Source organism: Myotis daubentonii, chromosome 17 (genome assembly GCF_963259705.1).
Source record: "Myotis daubentonii chromosome 17, mMyoDau2.1, whole genome shotgun sequence".
NCBI classification, from domain to species: Eukaryota; Metazoa; Chordata; class Mammalia; order Chiroptera; family Vespertilionidae; genus Myotis; species Myotis daubentonii.
In genome coordinates, this window is record NC_081856.1 from 13,712,781 (window position 1) to 13,737,217 (window position 24,437).

Consider the following 24,437-nt stretch of genomic DNA (forward strand, 5'->3'; position numbering starts at 1 on the left):
TATGAACTAATTTATGCAAATATTAGACATTTTATGAGAAAAAAGAAGAAAGCCTTTGTTTCACTAGTCTATAAAAGAAAATGGGATCGGGGACTTCACAGACTAATTTAGGTCAAAATCATGCATAAATCATTATTTCCACTGATTTGTTATACTGGTGACAGTGAAAGTTAAATTTTACAAAAATTATATCATTTCCCTTTTGGGGAGGTAGGTATTTCCCTTCCTGAAACAAGTGAAAAAAATAAAAAACTTTTTATTAATATTTTACTTGAATGATCTTTTCCTTTCAGAACAATATTGCTATAGATTGTCCCATGGGTATAAAATTACCATTTACTGAGCATCTCCTCCAGGGAGGATTCATGCTGAAAGGCTCCCCTGCGATCCTTACTATTCAATCCTCATAAACCTGTCACAAGCCTGAGAGAGGGCCTGCCATAATACTGACATATAAAATTTTTCCTTCTCTCACCATATCATAAGGTTAAAATTTCCCAGATTTACTTAGCAATCTGTTTCTTCTTTCTATAAAGTACAATGTATAAGTACAGGGGTTTGAGATAGTTGAAAAAGAAATTCTGCAACATTTTCTAAGATTATAAAACACACCATGATCTTCATTAAATCTGTGAGCCTCATGAGACCAAAATAAGTGAAGTGCTAGTAAGAGGAGATGATACTTTTATAATAAACATATTTGATCCGTGTTTATAGCAGCCTGAGCCAGATGTCTGGTACACATGTGAACACTGATCGCAGGCACAAGCCCGCTGCCCGAATAGCGGAAGCTACTCCAGCACTTGGGGGAAGAACACTAGGAATGCGTGGCCTTTGTGACAGCCCATTGCTGCCTGCTGCCTAGGAGTTTGAGATCACACACCCTTTGAGTCCTAGAGACACGAGAATTTCAGGCAAAACAGTTATCACAGGATAGACGCACCTTACATGTTCCCTGGTAAGCAAGAATGCGAACATTTAGAAAACGTTACCTTGGGCAGTGGGAAGCCGGTTTATGAAATGGACAGAGCTGTTCCACCGTGGTCTCACAGGTGACAGCCTGAACTGCAGAAATCAAACACAAACAAGGAGCAAATTCTTTGGAAACAGTAGCACGCAACACAATCATCAGAAAGTGAAATAGAAAAAAAGTGCTAACCTGTTACTTTAGAGACCGTAAAGGAATTAGCAGACTGGTATTTGCTGAAGATGAAAACAAAAAATGTCAATCATCTACACTAATAAAAGACAAAGATGCTAATTGACCATACCTTTGTTATGCCCCAAGCCACGCCCACCAGCCAATCAGAGCGACTATATGCAAATTAACCCAACCAAGATGGCAGCCGGCAGCCACGGAACCGGGAGCAAGCAGGAGGCTTGGTTGCTTAGGCGATGGAGGAAACCCAGCTTCCTGCCTGCTCTGAGCTGGCTGTGGCCTCCACTCATGGTAACAAAGTTTCAATTATAGAAGACAAATAAATCCCAGATACCTGCTTCCAGCCAGCCTCCACTGGGAGCTTGGGTGGCTAGGGGCCATGGCCAGCCTGCAAACAGCCATCAGCCCCTCACCCAGGATGGCCATACCCTCATGGGGTGAGGGTTCCTGCTGGGGGGCTTAGCCAGCCTGAAAACCACCCTTAGCCCCTCACCCAGACTGGCCAGGCACTCCTATATAATAAAAGGCTAATATGCAAATTGACCCTAACAGCAGAACGACCGGGCATGACTGGTCACTATGACACACACTGACCACCAAGGGGCAGATGCTCACTGCAGGAGCTGCCCCCGATGGTCGGTGCGCTCCCACAGGGGGAGCTCTGCTCAGCCACAAGCCAGGCTGACAGCTGCCAGGAGAGTGGTGGTGGTGGGAACCTCTCCCATCTCCTCAGCAGCGCTAAGGATGTTTGACTGCAGCTTAGGCCTGCTCTCTGCTGGCAAGTGGACATCCCCTGAGGGCTGTCCAGAGGGGATATCTGACTGCCAGCTTAGGCCCAATCCCCCCCCAGGGAGCGTGCCTAAGCCAGCAGGTGGTCATCCCCCGACGGGTCCCAGACTGTGAGAGGGCACAGGCCAGGCTGAGGGACACCCCCCCCACCCCCCGAGTGCACAAATTTTTGTGCACCGAGCCTCTAGTCCTATATAATAAAATCCTAACATGCTAAGTGTCCGGTTGACTGGTCAGCTGTTCAACCAATCAAAGTGTAATATGCTAACGATATGCTAAGGATGCTCAACTGCTTGCTATGATGTGCACTGACCACCAGGGGGCAGACGCTCTAACCAGTAGGTTAGCTCACTCTTGGGGTCTGGCTGATCAAGACTGAGCGAGATGGGCTGACATGCCCTGGAGCCCTCCTGCGGTCCCTCCCTAGCTGGCCAACCTCCCGTGCTCCTCCCTGGCCTCAATCATGCACCAGTGTGTCCCTTGGCCTGGCCTGTGCCCTCTCACAATCTGGGGCTCCTTGGGGGATGTCAGAGAGCCAGTTTTGGCCCGATCCCGCAGGCCAGGCCAATGGACCCCACTGGTGCATGAATTCGTGCACCGGGCCTCTAGTTTTCTTATAAGTATCATCATCCACACAACTTCTGTATGTTTTAGGTCTATGAATACTTTGTTTTTTTCTTAAACACTCTTTTTTAAATATCTAAATAAGTAGCAATATAAGAATACATCATCTACTTTATGCTAAATCCATATTACCTTCAAGTATGAACCAAATCAATAACATTCTTAATATTAGTGAATGATCTCTTCATTATCAATCTCTAAACTATTTAATCTTTCACAACAGTAAATACAAGGTAGTGTTATAAAAACACTAAATAATAAGTACCTTATAGGAGTGTGCATTATTTAATCCCCCTAGTATGCAGTAAAATGCCTACTGTAAATGAATGAATTCCTCTTCATCATATGCATTATAAAAAAATAAGGAAACAAAAATAGGTATACCATTGTATACCAACAATTTCATAGGTTTATCTATATCCAGATTTTCAGAAAAGCATCTACTGCAAAAGGGAAGGCTTTAATATGAAACACCTTTCAATTTCAATAGAGTTTCCACAATAAACATAATCAAATAGGAGTTAAGAGGAAACAAATAATAGGATAAATGTTTTTAAATCAAACATCCAGTGTTTGCCTTACTAAAAATAATGACTAATATTTATTATTTATTCAAGGAAGTTATTAAATATTTACAGAATGAATCAGTTAATAAATGTTTCTATACTTGAAAGTAATGGGGGTAATGGCTGACTACCACCCATCAAGCTTTTGGTCAAAACTGTCTACAAAGGATCTCACTCCATGAATTTGCAAAGGTTTTAAATAAAATCCCATCATTATGAATTTCAACTTTTCTGTGGAGTTCTGTGCAATTGTTTCTGTACAAAAGGAAACTGACACATTTCCTAAGAAAAGGCATTTCATCTGAGGTTCAATAATGTTTCTTTTTTCACACAGAAGCAAGAGACACTACAAAAATATTTCCCAAGCCCCTATTTTTCTACTCTTTAGAGAGTATATATGAAAATATACAGGGTTTTGGAATAACATATTTCATGTTCTTAACAGGAGAAACGTTTTAAAAAGATAATCACTGCTTTTATATAAGATTAAATTACATTTAAATGAACAAAAGAAAGGTGATATACACTTAGTGACTTTTCAAAATGCTCTTTGTTATCTACTAATCTCAGTTTATTAACGAAGCTACTATTGTAATAAACAAACTATTCTTCCCTAAACGGGGCAGGGAGAATATGCAAATCTATAAGACTTCTCTGCAATATTTCCTGTCATAGCTGAAAAGTTTATTGGCTCACAATGAAGACCACTATAAATTTGTGCGTTCTTGATGAAACTCTAAAAAATTTGGAGTTTCAGGATGTTCTTTGGAAGCAAAGCGTTCAACTTTCATTTCAATACTTCTTTTTCTTTTTGTCTATGGAAATGTTGTAGCCAAAATGAACTTTGAAAATGACCAGTTTCTCTCTGTATAAATTCTTCTATGCTTTGCCCCAAAATAATTTATTGCCTCATTATTACAATTTAAAATCAAAAGAGCATTCAGGTACTTACCCGATTGTTTGAATACCATTTCTATTGGATTTGATGAAATAATGTTTTCTTCCTTGTCTAGTGATATCTACCCAACCGCCATCATTGTCTATTATACCATAATGAATTGCAGCTTTACAAATACTGGATTGCTTGGTGAAAAGGGGTGGAGAAAAAGATATTAAAATATTAGAGTTCTGGATAAAAGACAACTAGTTACTATTTACATAACTTTAAATTTGACAAGCATTTCTGAGAAAAATATCTATGCTTATATAAATTATTTTGCACATTAAAAATCAAATATTATATGAAAGGACTCTATCTCCAAATAATTGTATTTATAATAGTTACCATTTCATAATATACACTGCCAACAACTTTAGCTTTACTATCCACACAGCCAGCAGGGCATTCATATCTAAATGAAAGAAAATTGGGACAAAATTTAGTTTCTCTGAATGTCAGCAAAAAAATGAAAATATTTCTGACATTTTGGTCAGTTAATTTTGACAATAATAATAATAAATATTACCGATTGCAAGTTGTTCCTTTGCACTGATCTCTTAATCTTACTTCACAAGAAACAATTTGGGCTAAAAGAAAAAAAATAATGTAGAAAATGTAAAAGGTGCTATATAATTCTTCAGAGTCAATATAATGGCAAGCTTTTACCATTCTAAAAATATTAAAGGTGATAAAATATAGATGGATATGCCACCTATGGGAACCTTTTTTAAAAACATGTTTTTATTGACTTTAGAGAAGAAGTAAGAGGGTTAGAGAGATAGAAACATCCATGAGAGAGAAACATCAGGCAGCTGCCTCCCACAAATCCCCTACAGGGGATCCAGCTAGCAACCCAGGTATGTGCCCTGACCTGGAATTGAACCGGTGACCTCTTGGATCATGGGTTACTGCTCAACCACTGAGCCACACAGGCCGGCTAAACCTTAAAATTTTCGTAAATAATGCAGAAGTCTTACACATTTGCTGCGTGCTTACAACTTCATTTGTGTTACTATCATCCGCTCTTGCCCGAACGTGGGTGTCATGGACTTGTGACTGCTGCCGTTCAATTTCATTGGTTTCCTCTTCACGGGGAGTGTAGTACCTGTCTGATCCTTCTGTTAGAGAGAATGGAGTTAAGGAATATGAATCCCACTTAAATTTGTACAAATGATCAAATAATGATAAATCTTGACATACCTGTTTAACATTTAAAACTAGAAAAATCATTATTGTTTTTTAAAATTTACTATTGTTCAAAGTATTACAGATGTCCCCCTGCTTTTCCCATTGACCCCCTCCACCGCACCCCCACCTCCTCCCCAGGCTTTCACTGCACTATTGTCTGTGTCCTTGGGTTATGCATATATGCATATAAGTGCTTTGGTTAAGCTCTTCCTGCTCTCCTGCCCCCTCTGAAATATATCAGATTGTTGCATGCTTCAATGTCGCTGGATCTATTTTGTTCATTAGATTCCACATACAAGTGAGAACATGTGATACTTGTCTTTCTCTGATTGGCTTATTGTACTTAGCATGATACTCTCCAGGTCCCTCCAAGTTGTTTCAAAGGGGTCAGTCCCATTTTTAGCACAGGTTTTGACTTAAGGAGGTGCTCTTATGTCTACATTGGAGTGAATAAAACACACATCAGCTTTTGAGCCCTTGATTTATTGATGCTACCATTTGGCTCTTAAATGGAGTCTTTTCTAACCTTTGCGTGTATTGTGAAAAGCAGAGAATCAGTTCAATTCATGTGATCAGTGATTAGTTTTCATAAGACACTGTGAAGTCTACCCAGTGATCTAATAAAGTCAGGGCTTAGTGAATTTGAATTTGTTTTCCCAAAGGAAATGATCCTCAATATTTTCAGGAGGATCACATTTAAAATTCTCCCATAAGGAATTCAGACTAAAGAAGGATCGATGTGCCCTTGCTATTTATTACAACATCAGTTTTTTTGGAAAGGTTGTCCTCTTTCAGAAGGAAATCCAATGTGCAGAAATTTAAACTTGACAATGGAGAATCATTTAGAACTTTTAATTTAATATCTTTTCCAGGTTGGATTATATGAAGGGGTCAGAACCTAGAAAAAGGACATCAGGGTAAAGTAAGGTTTAAGTAAAATGCAGTGGCCATTGGGGGAGGGGTAAGTAGGTTGGAGGTTTGGGGGTAAAGAGGACGGAGAACAGACAGACTCACATACAATGAAAAATGTTTCTAGGAATTAAAAATGGCTCATAGAACAGAATGAAACATATGGTCACTTCTGGTCACTTATTTTAGTGAATGAGCATTGAGTCATTAAGAAAAAAAGGGCACATCTCTTTATGAGTGCTGAAAGGGGATGCGTTTACTCAGATTTTCTAATACACTTAGTATGCATCAATCTTTTTTAGTCATCATTAACAAAAAGTACAAGAGTAAAACATGTTCACATGGATTGATGCCCAACAGACGCAAGATGACTTTCACAAAGCTTTGTCAAATCCAGTTTATCTTCGTGTGCTAAAGGTAGGACACCATCTTTGTAGTTACCTTTAGGACATCAAATGCATTTGAGGGTACTGCTTTTTATAATACTTTTACAATACTATTCTTTTTTTATTTTATTTTGGCATGAGAAATTGTATACTCTACAGTGAGAAGCAGAGAATCAGTACAATTGAGCATGGTTCAAGTAAGAATCAGTATTCTGGCAAAAGCTTTTAAAGGGCTAAAAATAGTGTTAAATTGCTAACTCCTTCAAAAAATGATTAGTGCCCTAGCTGGTTTGGCTCAGTGGATAGAGCGTCGGCCTGCGGACTCAAGGGTCCCAGGTTCGATTCTGGTTAAGGGCATGTGCCTTGGTTGTGGGCACATCCCCAGTAGGGGGTGTGCAGGAGGCAGCTGATCGATGTTTCTCTCTCATCGATGTTTCTAACTCTCTACCTCTCTCCCTTCCTCTCTGTAAAAAATCAATAAAATATATTTTTTTAAAAAAATGATTAGTTATGGAGACAACTCCAGCCAACAATATATTAAGAGATTGCTTTAAAGAATGTAAATATACTTGTCACTCTGGAATAAATTCCCAAGTACAATTAGAAGTTATCTGGAATAATCATGAAATTTTCCTTTAAACACATAGTGGTATACTAGGAGTTACTATGAAGTATATTTTTAAATATTCTAAATGGTGTCTTCAAAATGTTTGAAATAGAGTTCTGGAAATTTTTTGAGTAATTAAATACACATCTGTTTTTTCTAAAACAGCAATTGATGCACAAGTTAAATTAAAATATCAACCAAACTAAGCACCAGGACACAACAGCACATACCTTTGTAGCACAGATTTTCCCGACAGCCGCCTCCAAAGCTGGGTGGGCAAGCTGAACAGGGCCTTCCGTGTTTGTAGGGGGCGTGGCCCCACCAGTTCCCCCTTAAAGAGATGATCAGTACTCTTCAGAGGTAGTCTAACAGCATCATTTATAAGACACTGCCAAATATTACTGCTTAAGAATCTTCTAAGTGGTGATTTTGATGTGTAGATCTAAGACATTTATATCTTTTATCATAGAATCTTTTGGTTACCTGGTTTAAATGTAAAATGCTGCCTCATTCTTTTGAAATATACTAAGTAATTTGTTATACATATTGTTAAAAATTACAAAATCAAACTTTGGCAGAACACCAAACTCTGCTATGGAGTATTCATCTATATTCCATTTGTTTTAATAAAAACAGATTTTAGACTTAGCTCTGACTCTACATATGACTGTGTGATATTTTCAATGTAATAATTTGAATGGTCTTTATACAGGTAAAAATGCATTTCTCAGTTAATCTGCAGTTGTTCATCTCTAACAAATCAAAATTATTGAATATTTATGCAGTGTCATAGTAAAAATGAAGGCACAACTATGATTCCTGTCTTCACAAGGATCATATTTTCAACTTTTTAATTCCTTTGAAGTACCGATTTTATGCATCAAGCAACCATAATTATTATTGTATTAAGTAAACTGGGTTAAAACTGTATACTTTACTCAATAATACACACAGAAAACAAGAAAAAATGAGCAATATAAAGTTATTTTCATGTTATTAAGAAAAATTTACATATGAAAGTGGTCTTTTGTCTACTTACTTTGGGGAATAATTGCACACCAAGTAGACAGCTTTGGGCCATATCTGCCCCCAGATGTTCATGTTATGGCACAAATTAATGGCACAGCCTATTCTGCTGCTTGTTGCCCACACCACCTACGGGAGAGAACAGAAATGGCAAGTGGAGATGAAGTAAGACGCAACATATCCAAGAGGGAAATGTATAAAACACAATTTGAGAAACAAACCTTTATCATTCAAAATGAAATGAGGCAATGTCAAAAGTCAAAAAGGATATTTTTTCTAAGGCTTGGGAAAGCGCTTAATTCAATTAAAATAACAGAGCAGCAGCTCAGTAACTCTATCTGGCTATCAAGTGTAAAGCATCTTCAGAATACATTTACTAAATAATTCAAAAGTTACATTCTCACAAACCTCAATTCTGTGTTAATGTTTCCATGAAGAAGCTTACCTAACAAAAGAACAGAATTTCTCATCTTAAACTGAAAGTACTGGAGCCAAAATTTAGGTGTTCACATTTCTTTCTTTTTTTTAAAGTATTCTTTTAAAAAAAAATATATATATATATATTATTGTTTTTTTACAGAGAGGAAGGTAGAGGGATAGAGAGTTAGAAACATTGATGAGGGAGAAACATCGATCAGCTGCCTCCTGCACACTCCCTACTGGGGATGTGCCCGCAACCAAGGTACATACCCTTGACCGGAATCGAACCTGGGACCCTTGAGTCCGCAGGCCAACGCTCTATCCACTGAGCCAAACCGGTTAGGGCGGTGTTCACATTTCTTATACAGTGTGACATTTTCATTGGGCCACTGGTTGTTAGGGAGTTCAGTACTGATCTTGTCACACACAAAGGCATAGTGGACAAATTCTCCACTTTATTTTCCCTAAAAAGCAGCCATAGGTCTTCTGGAAGCTCTGAACTGCGGTGAGCTTTATCTAGTTGAATCTGCCTTCAGGTGTATGATTTCAAAGTTAAAACATACCCAATACCAAATATAAGTATTCAATAAAAATAAAAAAAGATTAAATGCTGCACACAGGTAAATACCGGATATCAGTGGTAAATAAAACAATATTTGTATTATTTGGAAAATAAAAAAATAATGACACCCGAATTTGAAGGTAGTAAACTTCTCCCCACTTGCAGTTATTGGGGCCATATTTAAACTATTTCATATGTAAAATCATTGCAATAAAGTCTTTTTAAGTATATGTGTTTGGAGAGTTTTTCCTGATCCTTACTTATATTGCTTGTAGACATTTTTAAGCTTATTCTACATACATCAATAACTATATCATTAATAACCATACCAAAAGCTATAAGAAAGACACAAGTTCAGTAGCCTACGTTCTCCCATAGCTACACAAATTCAACTTCGAGAAATGATGTATAATGTACCCCAAACATACCTGTGTATAATGAGTACATACAGGACCAGAACATCTGAATGGGCAATACGGGTTGCATTCATGTTCATATGGGTAGGTGAAGTCTCTCACTTCATCATACCATGCTTGGACATGAAATGTTGGAGGCCTATATCTATTGGAAATAAAATAATCACAAAGAGCAAGTCAAGTTGGAGAAAATGTAGAACCAAATATTGCAAATAGATTGATAAAGTAGGGTAGAGAGATTTTTGTGTGAGGTATTAATCTTAAAGACCTCTACCCATTTCATTACTATTATATCAGTGACTTAAAATAAAAATAAGTCTCAAATACTGTTGATCATCCTTGTATATTTATTTTTTTATTACTCGTGTTGGTGTGATTATTTGTTTTCATTTTTGGCACCAAGCCTTTGAAAATGTGCTAAATGAATTAGCATTTCATTTCAAACATGTTGTCAGGAACAAAAAGTTACATGTGAAGATACCTTCCCCAATGTGCTCCCAAATTCTGTCCAATCGATGGAAGCAAGCTTGCAGGCCCATGTTCCCACAAACAAGTTTCAGCCCAGGACTCTGCAGACCTCTCCAGCTCGACATCCCACGTCTGTAGTTCAAAACAAAAGCGAAATACAGATACCAACATTTAATATATATGTATAGTTTGGACATTTCTTCAAAATACAGTGTTGCTCAGTTCTCACATTTTCTCCCTTTGTACTCATTTGTAAAGTCAACATCTTAGTCTGGGTGTTCACCATCTCTCAAGATTTTTACACTAGCAGCTTCCTTAATGTCCTTGCCTCATCTCTCCTCCCTCCAATATGCTCTAACAAGTGTTGAGAATTACCTAAGTGGACACAGATACACTGAAGTGATTCCTCTGTCTGAACAACATGCGACAAATCCCCATATCCATGAAGTTCAAGACCCTTGATCCCTCTGTTCCCCATCACAAACTCTGCTCTTCCTTGTTCTCTCTGGCATTGTTTCCTTTATTTAAAGCATTCTTCTCCCAATGATTTGCCAGACAGACCCCTACTATTCCTTCACAACCCAGCTTTATGTAATGCATTCTTGACACCTTCTCCATTCTCTCAAATGCCAACTATTCCCTCCTTGGAGCTCCTGAAACTTTGTTAGACTCCTTTGTTTAACAGCTATTACACTGAAATGTTCGTATTTGTCTATATGCTTATCTCTTTCTTGAGACTGAGTTGCTCAGGACAGTTATTTAAGTCATGCTGGTGTCTTTCACCCTATTTTCTGTGTCGTGTGGACTAAGTTTACTAAATGTTTGTTGAATACATGAATGATTGAATCTGAATCCTATAAACATATATGCATCTTGTATACAAAATTCAATGAGGGTGATTCATTCACACTTTAAAAGTAATTTATAAAGAAACATTTAAAATTGCAAAATTACTACCGAAATGATTTTGCATATCTTGGGTTTCATATTCAATTTGTTAATTTGTAAAACAGACAGTGTGGTCTTGCCAGAGCAGATTCAGGAAGGATGAGGTCTGCTAAGTACTAATCCAAGATTAAGAGCAATTTCAGCTCAATGGTAGGTAGAGAAACAGGAACACAGAGGGTTAAAGTGACAGGAAAGAGCAAGTCCGGAAAGCAAGTGAGGCTTGTTTGTTAATAATACTGCAGAGGGGAAGAAAAGAGAGAGGGCAGGAGCTTAAAAAGCTAAGATGCCAGGGATTAGGAAGAATGTGTTTGCTGGGTTTCATTTGGAAAGGATGGAAGAAAGCTAATCATGGCTGTGGGTTCACAGGAAGAGATGCCAGAGAGGGAAAGAACGGAGAATGTGTGGGGAGAAGTTTCTTCATTCCTTCACATACATTTTTATAAATGAACATGCCTTCTCACACAATTGTGAATCTGAAATACATAGATTCATGGTTTCAAAGCCCCAAAGCAAAATTTGTACTCGATTAGAGTAAGAACATTCTTATTATAGGACATCTTTATTATCTAGCAAAAATACAACAATGTATCTTTACAGGGACTAAAAAACTAAGAGCAGCAAAAGTAGCTGATTTTCATAAAAGCTTTAATTTCACTTTGAACTGATGTCAGATACTCACGATGGCAGGTTTTGTGACAGACACATCAGAAATGTATGCTTCAGCATTTATCAGGCAAGCCCTGTAGGTGCTAAACATGAGCATACTATTTCTTAAATTCTTAAACTAGACCTGATTATATAATTAAATACTTTATGTAATTATACAAAGATACTAGAGGCCCGATGCACAAAATTCGTGCAAGGGTAGGTCTTCCTCTCCCCGGCTGCCGGCGCTGCACTGGCTTCCCCCTGGCACCTGGGACCTGGGCTTCCCTCGCAGAACTGGCTTCGTCCAGAAGGTCATCTAGAACATCTGGTCCAATTAGCATATCACACTTTTATTATTATAGATAATTCAAGTTGTTGTCATTATTACCCAAACAAAGTAGGTAAGACAAAAATATTTGGCTACAGAGTCCCAGAAAATGAGCAAGAGGCTGATTTCCTTTTGTATCCAGTAGATTGAAGATTAGAGAGTCACCCTTCAAAAGCAAGCAGGCTTCCAGGTAGAGCTCCCTGGAAAGCAGTTTGTCCTAGAGAGAGACAAATTCTTGTCTTCAATCTTGGGCGTCAGGTTCTTGCATGGCACTTCGTTCACAAGTACAGTGGAACTACACTTAGCCGTAAGTTTCTAATCTAGCAACCGCGTATTCAAGGAGTAACCAAGAACCAGAAGAAAAACAAACAGTTCCTAGATGGCTTTTTTTAAAAAATGCCTGAAACCACTGTAATGATTATAAAGCCCAAGATGTGGAGTTGAGTCCTCTCCCCTTCCTTTCAATTTGAGCTGGATAGTGATTCCCTTCTAATGGATAGAATGACACTGTGAGACTTCTTGGGCTCTATCTGCTTCTTTCTCTTTTAAGACACACATCTTGGCAGACGTGGGCCCAGCAGCCCTGCACAAGTAGCTGGAAAGATCATGTGGAGAGACCACACAGAGACAGAGAAATGTGGAGGAGCTCCTTGCTGGGGTTTTTCCAGCCCCGGCAGGAGACCTGTCAGTGTGCTTGTCCAGGTCACTGCAAACACGTGAGAGACCAGTGAGAACCACACAGCTGAGCCCTTGGAAGAGACCTTAAGACCTTTATCCAAGGTCATGTGACTCTTTTCTGCACATAATGCTACAACCTTAGACATCAGTTTTTCCTATGAAGTTACAGATGGATCCCGTTTAGAGGGGATATACATACAACCAGCCCCAAATTCACAAAAACAAAATGTTATATTTGAAAAATTTGTGTTTATATCTGCTGTCTAGAAATTGAAATAAAATTTGAAACATATCATTCAAATCCTTTAGGCTAAGTTTCCTTACTTATAAAATGTGTCAGTTGAAATAGAAGATAACTCAGGTCTCTTCGAGGACTAAAATTCAATTGAGTATATTATATGGGTAAGCTGTTTTTATGGCATGACAAATTTTCTACCTAATCCATTAAAAATAAGGAGGGAAATACATATATCAAGCAAACTATAAGACCAAACTAGGGACATACAGTGGGGCCTTGACTTACGAGTGTCCCGACTAACAGGTTTTTTGAGATACCAGCTGTCTCTCGGGCGATTTTTTGCATTGAGTTGGTAGAGTAATTTGAGTTAACGAGCTCCTTAACGAGCTCGGTTTTGGAACGAATTAAACTCGTAAGTCAAGGCCCCACTGTACATTACTTTAATATAAGAACTAAGAGAGAGAAGCCTGCAATTAAAATGTACTATCAATCTATATATATAAAAGCCTAAGTGACCAGAACGACCAGAATGACCGGAATGACTGGTTGCTATGATACTCACTGACCACCAGGGGGCAGACGCTCAACACAGGAGCTGCAACACAGGAGCTGCACCTCCCACAGTCCCTCCACCTGGCTGGCAGGGCCCTAATCGCCTGATCAGGGCCGGCCCCTGGGCTGGGACAGGGAACCAGGGTTGGGTGGTGGCGGACACAGCCCCTTTCCCAGGGGCGCCGAGGGCTGGCTCCCTCCTTAGTAGGGCCAGTGGCCAACCTCTTGTGCCCTGTCCCTCCCCCTGGCAGGTAGGCCCCAATCGGCCTGCCGCCTGCCCACTGTGGTGGCGGCATGGCAAGGAGGGGGTGGGGGAAGGCGGGGAACGGCATGGTGGCAGGGCGCTGACGATGGCGGCATTGGCATCCGGTGTCTGTTCCTTCTGTGCCTGGCCCAGAGACCGTCACCCCCTTTCCAGCCCGGTCCTGATCGGCCTGGCCCTGATCAGCCCTGATCACCAGCCAGGGCTAGGGACCCCACCCGTGCATGAATTTCATACACTGAGTATTTAATAAATATTAATTAGTGACAACTTTTAAAGTGATTATTTAAAAATCTGCCAAAACCGGTTTGGCTCAGTGGATAGAGCGTCGGCCTGCGGACTGAAAGGTCCCAGGTTCGATTCCGGTCAAGGGCATGTGCCTGGGTTGCGGGCACATCCCCATAGGAGATGTGCAGGAGGCAGCTGATCGATGTATCTCTCTCATCGATGTTTCTAACTCTCTATCTCTCTCCCTTCCTCTCTGTAAAAAATCAATAAAATATATTTTAAAAAAATAAAATTAAATTAAAAAAAATAAAAATCTATTCAAGCATAGGTGTTTAGGTCAAATTCAATAACACAAATCAAGAAGACTCTTTAAAAAAAATACATACTAAAAATATAGCTGTCCTAGAAGAAATATTACCATAACAACATGGAATGTATATTTTTATGCCACAACATTATATGTCAGGTTTTAAGACCACCAGTAATTCATACCAATCCCATCTAAATGTAGGTTAGTCTCTATACATTTCTATTTAAATTCAGGTTGTAAATTAAATCAAGATGGCCTGAGGGGCTTTTTTCCTCTCTGAACTATTCACCCAGCACTAATTTAAAGCCAAACCGCACTTAAAATTACCATTTCTTTATAAGATGGGTACTTGAGGTGTATAGAAATGAAAAACGCTGTATTTTCCACCTACATCTAGGCTGTTTCTTCTTAGAGTCCAGTAAAGCATCGAATGAAGTTTTATTACTAAAAGGAACAGAAAGCAATTGACATTCTTTGGCTCCAATGTTATTTTTAAGCTACTTCAACCTGGAGGCTCTACAGTGTGTGTGTGTGTGTGTGTGTGTGTGTGTGTGTGTGTGTGTGTGTGTGTGAGAGAGAGAGAGAGAGAGACAGACAGAGAGAGAGAGAGACAGAGAGAGAGAGAGAGAGAGAGAGAGAGAGAGAGAGAGAGAGAGAGAGAAATCGTAAATATTTTACCAAAGGACTTTCAAAAGTAAACCTAGAAATATATAGTAATTTTAGTGCTAAAATGTTTTACTTGTAGAAATTGGAAGTTATGTAGCTATCTGACATGTACAGACAATTCCCTTGGCTGCTATACTTTGGAAAGTATGAATGAGCATATACAATTCTGATTCCTACTAGAATACCTGCTTATCCTGCTTTAATAACAGACATTCAAATAAGGTTGGAAATCACTCAACAATGTAGTTTGAAATAGAGTTAATATTGCCAGTTGCCAGTACCTTGGGCAAAATCAGTACTGTACACAAGGCAAACACAGTCCTTAGTCATATTAATTTTTCCTTCTCTTTGACATGGAAATAGTTTTCTCTCTTCAAAATGATTGTGTTGTCAAAAGCATCTCCTTGACCACAGTTAATTTAGAGCTTTTTCTAAATTCACATCATTTGAAAATGCATGTCCTGGGAATTGTTTAATCTTTATAGCTTAAAAATTATTATTATAGCACATTAAATAAGAGTTGAAGGCCAACGTTAGTCACTAAGAATTTGTCTAATGATGAGCATTTTCTTATGTGAAATCTAATGAACAAAATAAACTGATGAGCAAAATAGATCCAGAGACATAAAAGCATGGATTTCCAAGAGAAATGCAAAAAATAACCCACGGACACAGGCAATAGTGCGGTGAAGGTGGTGGGGGGCAAGAGCAGGGTGGAAGAGGGTCAATGGGGGAAAAAGGGAGACATCTGTAATACTTTCAACAATAAATGTAAGTTAATAATAATAATTGGTCTTTGGCTGTCATACCATTACATAGCCTAATTAATGACAATAATACCAGTTCATGATACAATTTAATATTTCATATGGATTTTTAAAATACGCACTGCCCTCTGGCAAACTAATAACATGAAACCATGGTGGTGTTGAAAAGGCAATTTCACCGGAAGTCCAGATCTAAGCTGGAAGCTATGGTCTTACCATCCTACTATTGACAATCGTAAGTAGCATTATAAAATTATTTTTAAAAACGATTTAAGCATTTGAAAACAATTGAAAAATGAATTCCATAAGCATCCTTCTTTTGCCCCCTCCTATCTCCAAGCCTACTTTAGTTCTGAGCTGTTGGAAATAATAGCACTCCAGCTTCCAATGGTATTAAGAATGCCCCTTCCCTAGGGTCATGTCTTCTGACATTTGCAGGTGAGGCCATTAGTGATAAATTTTCCTCTCCTTTTCTTACATTAATGGAGCTAAAAGTATGCTTGCACTTGTCCAAAGTACTGAAGTTATGGGTAATTTAAATACATGTTAGACCCTGGCAAAATTTTCCTTACTACTGAAATTGTGTATTTTCAAATTTACCTTAGAATATGTCAAATTTGGTTTGTTTACTTACCTGTAACATTAGGAAGCTGAAAAAAAATCTCTTCCAGTTTTTTTAGCTTTAAAGCTCTATTATTTTGGACTTACAGTCTCTTACGGAATGCCTGTAGTGCTTGTAAAACACCAGAAAGTGTAAAATAATCCTTTTATTCATAATTAAGGGCATTTCTTAAGTAAGAAGCAAACGCTGTGTTGTGGTTTTCAGGAATGTAGAACCAAGAACATCCCAGATCTTCCAATTAGGTGTATACAGCAGAGCTCAATTATTTCTGACTATTCTCTATATGACAAAGCTTTAATATCACCCAAAGCTGATAAATAGTTAACTGATTGAATAAAACAAGAAAATATTCTCGGTAAAGGGTATTGGGCTTGCATCCTGGGCATGTGCCCTGACCAGGAGTTGAACCATGACCTCCTGGTTCATGGGTCGATGCTTGACCACTGAGCAACACTGGCCGGGTGTTATCTCTACTTTGATTGAAACTCTGCGTCTGTGGTCAATGGAACACAGGATTGGTTCCTAATATCAACTGATTCTGACCAGAACCTCATTGTCCTGAGGGCCTGATGATTAAGGGAGTGGATATGAAGGAGAGAAGGAGTCAGGTGATTCAGGGTGCTGGATGAGGCCAGTGTGAATCAAAAGGAAAGAAAGGAGAAAAGTTCATGTTGAAGAAGTGAAGTTTCTGCAGGGTTACAATCCCCCCTCTTATCTGACTCTTACTCTCCCACATGCCCACCTCTTCCATGATGGTCCCTGAGCTTCCGAAGGGGCATTTTAGGCATTCAATTTACAAGCAGGAACCACAGCAATAGTAGAGGAAGCAGTAGGCTTGGAGATCCATATGCTAAACCACAAGTCAGTCTCTTTAAGAATGCCAATTGAGCCTGGCCAGTGTGGCTCAGTGGTTGAGTGTCGACCTATGAACCGGGAGGTCATGGTTTGATTCCCAGTCAGGGCTCATGCCTGGATTGTAGGCTTAGTCCCCAGTGGGGGGCGTGCAGGAGGCAGCCGACGGATGCTTCTGATCATTGATGTTTCTATCTCTCCCTCCCTTTCTGTTTCTCTCTTAAATCATTCTTAGTAAATATCCTTAGTAAAAAGTTAACACCAGGTCTCTCTTCAGCTTAAACCCAATGGAAATATCTTTGAAGTAAAGCAGTTTTCTACATGTAATTTCCCACCACAGCTAAAAGGAACAGCAGTTTTTTTCAGCCAGCTCATGAACAGAAGTAGTTGAAGAAAATCAGACATATAAGTTATCTCTTCCTAAATACCACCTTTAAAGGGTAATTCTTGCTGGGCTACCCCTCCTGGAAAAAGCAGATTTGCAAATTACCCATTCTACGTCAAAATGAAATCCCTCCCAAATCACTGTTGTGTTTTCCTATTTAAATCAGTAAGTGCAATTCAAGAACTGAATGGAAAAAGTGTCAAAGTGATCTTCTCAGCAGCGATAACTTGACCTTCAAGAACGAATTCATTATTTTATGGAAGCAACACATTGGACAGTTCACAAGATTTCAGATTTAAATTCCAAAAAGAATGCCTCGATATAAAATCTTTAAAGCCACCCTCTTTTCTCTCCCTGTCGGTGGTGGTATGAGAACTGTAAAGAAACGGACATCAGTGTAATAAATAAGTCCACCCTTGCTGAAAGAGTGGATGATGTTTTTGTGACAAAGTCATCTGGTATAAAAAGCACTATTGGAAACAGCAATACATTCCTGACAACTCCGAAAGGACTGAGGTGTTTAACTACACTGCTTCACCTGTTTTGAAAAGACTTTGTAGTTACAGGGAAAATGCACAAGGCTCAGATTTCAAAGGAAACACCTGTGTTACTGGGCAGACAGGCCTTGCCAGGTACTGAGAAAGTCGCATGACCTGGGGCAATGCACTTATTAGGGTCTCCTGGAAGTTAGAGACAGGAGACAGATGTGGTGGTGTTTTACTTAAAATCCACTTTAAAGCAAGGCCTGAAAGCCTTAAAAATATAGCGGTCTAAAAATTGAGGAAATTGCCTCTTCATTGTATTAAAATTAAAACAATTCTTGAAATGGAAATTTAATAGGTGGATAAGCTCACAAGATAATTTCAGTTAAACCCATTAGTTCAATACTAGAGGCCCAGTGCACGAGAATTCATGCATGGGTAGGGTCCCCAGGCCTGGCAGGAGATCAGGGCCTTCCGGCTGCCAGCAGAAGCCTTCCTTTGTTCCATGTTGCCCCCCTGGTGGTCAGTGCACGTCATAGCGGGTGGTCGAACTCCCAAGGGGACAATTTGCATATTAGCCTTTTTTAAAAAATTAGCCTTTTATTCTATAGGATTAAACAGACAGACTGCATGCATGATGTAGGGGAGACTGTCCTTGTGAGTAAGCAGGGCCATTCACTTCACACAATCCTTACATTTCTACAGACCATCTGCTAAGTCATCCCATCCCACGCACTGCCCAGGCCCTCGGGAGCCTGGCCATAGCTTACCTCGGCACGCATGCCCCGCCCACTCCAACATGGCCTGCGCCAGAGCTGCCTCTCTGGACCTTGAAAGGGCTTATGAAACACCGGCAGATCTCTTTAAAATGAGATTCTGATTTGGTAGACCAGGAGATAAATCCAAGCTACGACATTGCTAAGACCAGGTATCAGGGCCCAGCACTGTATAACTGCACAGTGAGGAGGTTCTAGCTCCTGTCCATTCTTATATCTTGGCATTGAGCTCATCAGAGATTTTCCCCTAAAGGAACTATTCTTTCTTTTCCCTCCTTACCGCTTTAGTTACTTACACTTTATCCTTTCACCAAAGTCCTATTCTCTCTCCTCTTGGAATTCATTCCAAGGACGATACCCCATTTATCTCACCCCATTCTGAGCCTTCTTAATCACATAATTTGCAGATTATTAGACAGATCTGTATCTAATGAGTTGGGTCTTAATTCCCAGTGTACAGAAACCCTTCAATAGCTGAACTTGGATTATTTCTGCAAATGCCATATCTTTGTGTTGACTTCAGGGCTATGATGTCTTCATTTTGTTTCTTGTCATTTAAGATAGGAGTAGTAATTCTCAAGACGATATACTGGATGCTTGAGGAGACGCAGTATATAAGGAAATTCTTTAGCAATTGAGAAATACCATCTATCACAGTGGTTCTCAACCTTCTGACCCTTTAAACACAGTTCCTCATGTTGTGACCCAACCATAAAATTATTTTCGTTGCTACTTCATAACTGTAATGTTGCTACTGTTATGAATCATAATGTAAATATCTGATATGCAGGATGGTCTTAGGCAACTCCTGTGAAAGGGTCGTTCGACTGCCAAAGGGTTGAGAACCGTTGATCTATCAGTTCTTTACACATGGACTCAATTTATAAAAAGAAACACCTGTATTTTAGTTTATTGATAGCCCGTTAATTTTAGATATATTCAAGACTGATCTGAAAGTCAAGCCCAGGAAAATATATGAAAGGAAAGATAAACTCTCATAATAAACCACTCATGCATTAGTTTATATTTGAATATCAAAATAATAGTAACCTGGGTGTTGAAAGTAAATAAAGTATTAGTTGCTTTTATTTAATGTACTCAGGGATGCTTTTCTAATTTTCAAAAATAAAAAGAGATGGGTTAGCAAATGAAAAACTTCTTGGAGAAGTTAATACAAGAAACAGTTTATGGGCACATAGAAACGGAAACCTACAATTTAACACTATAACCGCAATTTAAACCAAAGGCTAATATTAAAACTAACAAACATGAACATGTATATGTTTACAGACTTTGAGTAAAACGACTATATTAAGTTGCTCATTGTGCCTAGATTGAGAAACTGTGTTAGGTCTTCACTAATCATTCTTGCCTCCAGAATGATAAATTGTTATGCTTCCAAACAGTCGTTGGGAGCTGCGTGAGCCCCGTGTTTTCCTGTTTCCCCCAGCTGCTAGGAAGCTAATGCTAGTTTGATACCCATAGCATTCTCAATCCGTGTTCTTCAACAGTTAAACATGACTAAGGTGGTAGTTTTAAAAAATATGGTTTTCAAAAGTCCTTACTTGAAAATCTGAGAAAGGTTATGGTGTTAAGTATTCTTCATTTGTTCCTAGATAGCCTTTCTGAGCTCCTAAGTGCCTTCTCTCTGTCCCCAAAGGCTCAACTCTACATACTGAGTTATCTCAGGCTCTTAGCCCCGGATGCCAGGTGGATTTGGCCAATGGAAGACACAGGCAGGAAATCAGAGGGTGGGGGGTGAATTTAGGTCTGTATTACCCCTTCCCTCCTTTCCTCCCCATTTACCCTGAGTACAGATGCTCCTCGATTTAGGATGGGGTCACTTACGTCCTTATAAACCCACTGTAAATTTAAAGTATCGCTGTCGAAAATGCATTTAATACAACTAACCTACTGAACATCATAGCTGACCTCGCCTACTGTAAGTGGAATACGTAATTACTGAGCAGGAATGGGCCTACCGTCCTACTCTGCTTTTCATGCTAAATGTTCTCCTCTTCTGTTGCTTATGGAGGGAGTGAGAGTAGGCTGGCTTTTGGAAGGGGAGGGCAGATCACCTGAAAAAACAGTGGGCACTTGAGGAGGCAGAGGTGGGTTCCAACTCCTTTTCTCTCTGAAAATTGGGTTGGCAAAATGGGTATCAAGCGACCAGGGAGATTTCTGGAATCTCTCTATTCTCCAAGTCACCATAAGCGGAAAGATCTGGAGTATTCCCCCAATAAACCAGAATGGAAACTCCCACCGGTTTTTAAAAACTGCAGCTAGGGTTTGGGTGGATTAAACCTGCACCTGACCAAGTCCATTTCATTAGTCTTGCCAACGTCTCCTTGAATTTTCTGAGATTGATGCGGTGATGACAAAGGGGTTTTAGGATGTACTCACACTCAGCCGTTAGATGGATTATTGCAATAGCCTGTCTCCCTGTCCACACCCTTGCCCCACCTCCCACCACCAGACGTCAATTCTCAACAAAGCCAGAGTGATTCTGAGTACGTGAGATCATGCTATCAGTCTGTTCAAAGAGCTGAAATGTCTTCTCATCACCCAGACTAAAAGTGAGCCTTTACCCAGGCCTGTTCTGCCCTCCTCACTTAGATCTTACATCTCTTCAAACCCGCACACCCTGCCAGCCCATGGGCCCCTAGCTGAGTGTGCAGATTCAAGGTCTTTCACTCCTATTCTAGGCAAGGAAGGGCATTTTGTTGTGTATTACTGGGCTCTAGACAGTGCCTGGCATATGGCAAATTCCTAATACCTGAAAGGAGTAAGTAGCAGTAACAATTTCAACATTTTGTGGCATTTTTCTGGCTCTGGGTGTTGGACTCTTCTGTTAAACTACTTCCCTCCTGCCTTGCTTGCCAAGACCCTAGATTTGCTGCTTACATTTAAGGAGGAATCTTTAATCTCCCAGAACTCCAGGGTAAATAAATACTAAATTCAATAGAATGGACTGTAATGTCACTTTCTTCCCATAGGTATTGCCATCTACAGTGCAACATTCCAAAAAAAAAAATCTGAAAATTAATTTACATTAATTTGAAAGTGTTAGTGTCTTTAAAAAATTAAAAACAACAACTATCTATTCAAATTAAGGTTTTGTGAACTTTTAACTCTGTAGACCAAGATACTTAACACATAACTTTATTGTATCTAAACACTATTATTAGATGGGTTATTGCAATAGCCTGTCTTCCTGTTTGATAGATTAATATTATTAAAATAAAATTACCTTAGGAAAATTAGATAACCTATTGCAAACAGAGAATTTTAAGCCTTAATAACTTTAAATAATGATAATATTCTTTGAAACCAGAAAGGTATTCCATGTACTTTTCAAGGCATGTAAATTATATCATATATGTGTGTCAGGATGGCCGAGTGGTCTAAGGCGCCAGACTCAAATTATATCATATAACAATAGATACAGATATTTTTGAAATGACTGAAGTTTTGAAAATTACCAGGCAAGTGCCAGTGTACAGGGAGAAAACTATCTTTTTAGAAATCGTTGCAATAAAACCTTAATTGCAGTGAATTCCTGTCACTTTTAGCAAGAAATGTGTAAACACTGAGCTTTACCTAAATGAGTCCTGAGGCCATCACTTTATCATCTGCATTTATTCTGAATATTGGTCTCTAGGGGCAAATGCGGTCAGCAGACTGGAATTCCACAAGAGTAAACAGAGAAACACACAAGCTAAGAACACTTTTTCAGGCTTGAGTTCAGGCTATGGACAGTCAGAAAGAGGGCAAAACTCAGACTAGCATCACCCTGTTCAGCAAATGAGGCTGTTCCACATCCAGTTTCTGGAATTATCAGCTGGACTGAAGCCCAGAAGAAGAGACTTGAATTCCAGCTTGAGCATGGCCTTAGGGAGAACGTCGGTGGCAAACAGGAACCAAGCCATCCACATGCCCCATGGGCCACTGGCTGGTTGGCTCAGAGCCTCCTCCGGCTGCCTGGCACAAGGAGGGGTACCCAGCTGTATTGTGTTCTATCTTTGGAAATGTGTGTTCCAAGTCTCGCCCACAGGTCAGGCACAGGCATCCACCCTCCCCGCACAGCCTATGGATGCTCTCTAAAATGCCTGGAAATAGTTATAAGAGTGAAAAATGGCTCAGAGAACTGGCCCCTGGGTCTGTTTTTTAGGTACAGTGTCCTGGTTGCTAAAGCACATTCTAGACCAGCCGTGGGCAAACTACGGCCCGCGGGCCGGATCCGGCCCGTTTGAAATGAATAAAACTAAAAAAAAAAAGAGACCGTACCCTTTTATGTAATGATGTTTACCTTGAATTTATATCAGTTCACACAAACACTCCATCCATGCTTTTGTTCCGGCCCTCCGGTCCAGTTTAAGAACCCATTGTGGCCCTCGAGTCAAAAAGTTTGCCCACCCCTGTTCTAGACTTTGGTACATTTTGTAACACAGTGAACTATTCAGTTGATTTTAATCAACTATGTTAAAAATTTAGCCGTCTACGTTAAAAATTTGTAGCAAGAGGTTCTCATTAATTCATTATATTATTTAAATTCCAGAACTTATGAATATTTTTACTATAATCTCAGTGGCTCTACATTACTGGACAATTTATAGTACAGTGTGAATATTTTTAAAAGTAGGAAAAATCCCGAATTATTTGAAGCATTTATTCAACTTTATCTCTAGTGTTTCCAAATTCCAGGTCAGTATCTCCAGTGTTGGTGATAGCCTACCTTACACACCTTTTCTTATTTTAATCCCTTTTACCTATCCCCCATATGTATCTCATATATAATTTCATTGTTCCACCCACTCCTTCATTCAACACTTATTTATTGAGCATTCAACAATATTTAACCAACAAATATTTACTGAGTACTTCTTCTATGCATCAGGCCCAGGTTTATAAAGAGAAATAAGGCACAATCCTTACACCTTTCTAGGAATTCAAAGTCTTGGAAAGGAAAACAAACATGTAAATATTTAATTGCAACAAAATGTTAATTCTAAGTAGGCTTGATTCATCTTTTAGGAGCACAGAAGGAGTGGGGCAGGGAATGTGTGCACCAGAGAAAATCTTATAGAAAGGTGCTTGTACTTGGTCTTGAGGAAGAGTTGGGGAGCAGACAGGAAGCATAGGCATTTGAGCAGAGGAAACTAGGCAAGGAGGCACAGAGCACCACCCCCTTTAAGAACGATGAGTAGTTCAGTGTGAACACAGATTCAAATACACACAAGGGAGTTGAGGGTGAGGGCCATACTGGATTGATCAGGCTTCCTTTTCTAAGCTAATCAGCCTGGGCTTGAACTGCGAGCAGCAGAGAGCTAAGGCAAGTTGTGTGCAGCTGAGTAACCACCCCAGATCTGCTTAAGGGAAAACAGATTTAGTAACAGGGAGGAAGGGGGACTAAAGCAGAAAGTAGGAATGGACTGGTATAGTCTGCTGGCTGGGAGCCATGGTGGCTAATCTTGAGGTGAGCAAAGGTAAGGATGAAACACAAGAGATAGATTCAAAAGACAGAATCTACAGAATCGGCACGGAATTGTGCATTTATGCGTGTGCGTGTTATGTCGAGTGGAAGTGGGTGGAGGGCAGGCAGGAGTTGAGGATGGGCCCGATTTTCTGGGTTTCG

The 24,437-nt window shown here is 39.5% G+C and overlaps 1 protein-coding gene across 2 annotated transcripts in view; it reads right to left on the reverse strand.

Moving 5' to 3' along the window:
- CRISPLD1 (cysteine rich secretory protein LCCL domain containing 1) overlaps positions 1-24,437 on the reverse strand; it is a 40,692-nt gene that overhangs the window by 10,996 nt on the left and 5,259 nt on the right. The window contains exons 3-12 of one of the 2 annotated variants that reach the window (XM_059672839.1): positions 10,074-10,192; positions 9,605-9,737; positions 8,208-8,323; positions 7,399-7,499; positions 5,056-5,196; positions 4,605-4,665; positions 4,424-4,490; positions 4,091-4,221; positions 1,160-1,203; positions 993-1,065 (exon numbers count right to left, since the gene is read on the reverse strand). In XM_059672839.1, coding sequence (XP_059528822.1) covers positions 993-1,065; positions 1,160-1,203; positions 4,091-4,221; positions 4,424-4,490; positions 4,605-4,665; positions 5,056-5,196; positions 7,399-7,499; positions 8,208-8,323; positions 9,605-9,737; positions 10,074-10,192 — 986 coding nt within the window. Of the gene's footprint in view, positions 1-992; positions 1,066-1,159; positions 1,204-4,090; positions 4,222-4,423; positions 4,491-4,604; positions 4,666-5,055; positions 5,197-7,398; positions 7,500-8,207; positions 8,324-9,604; positions 9,738-10,073; positions 10,193-24,437 lie in introns of those variants that run through there. The other variant, XM_059672840.1, reaches the window with a different exon arrangement.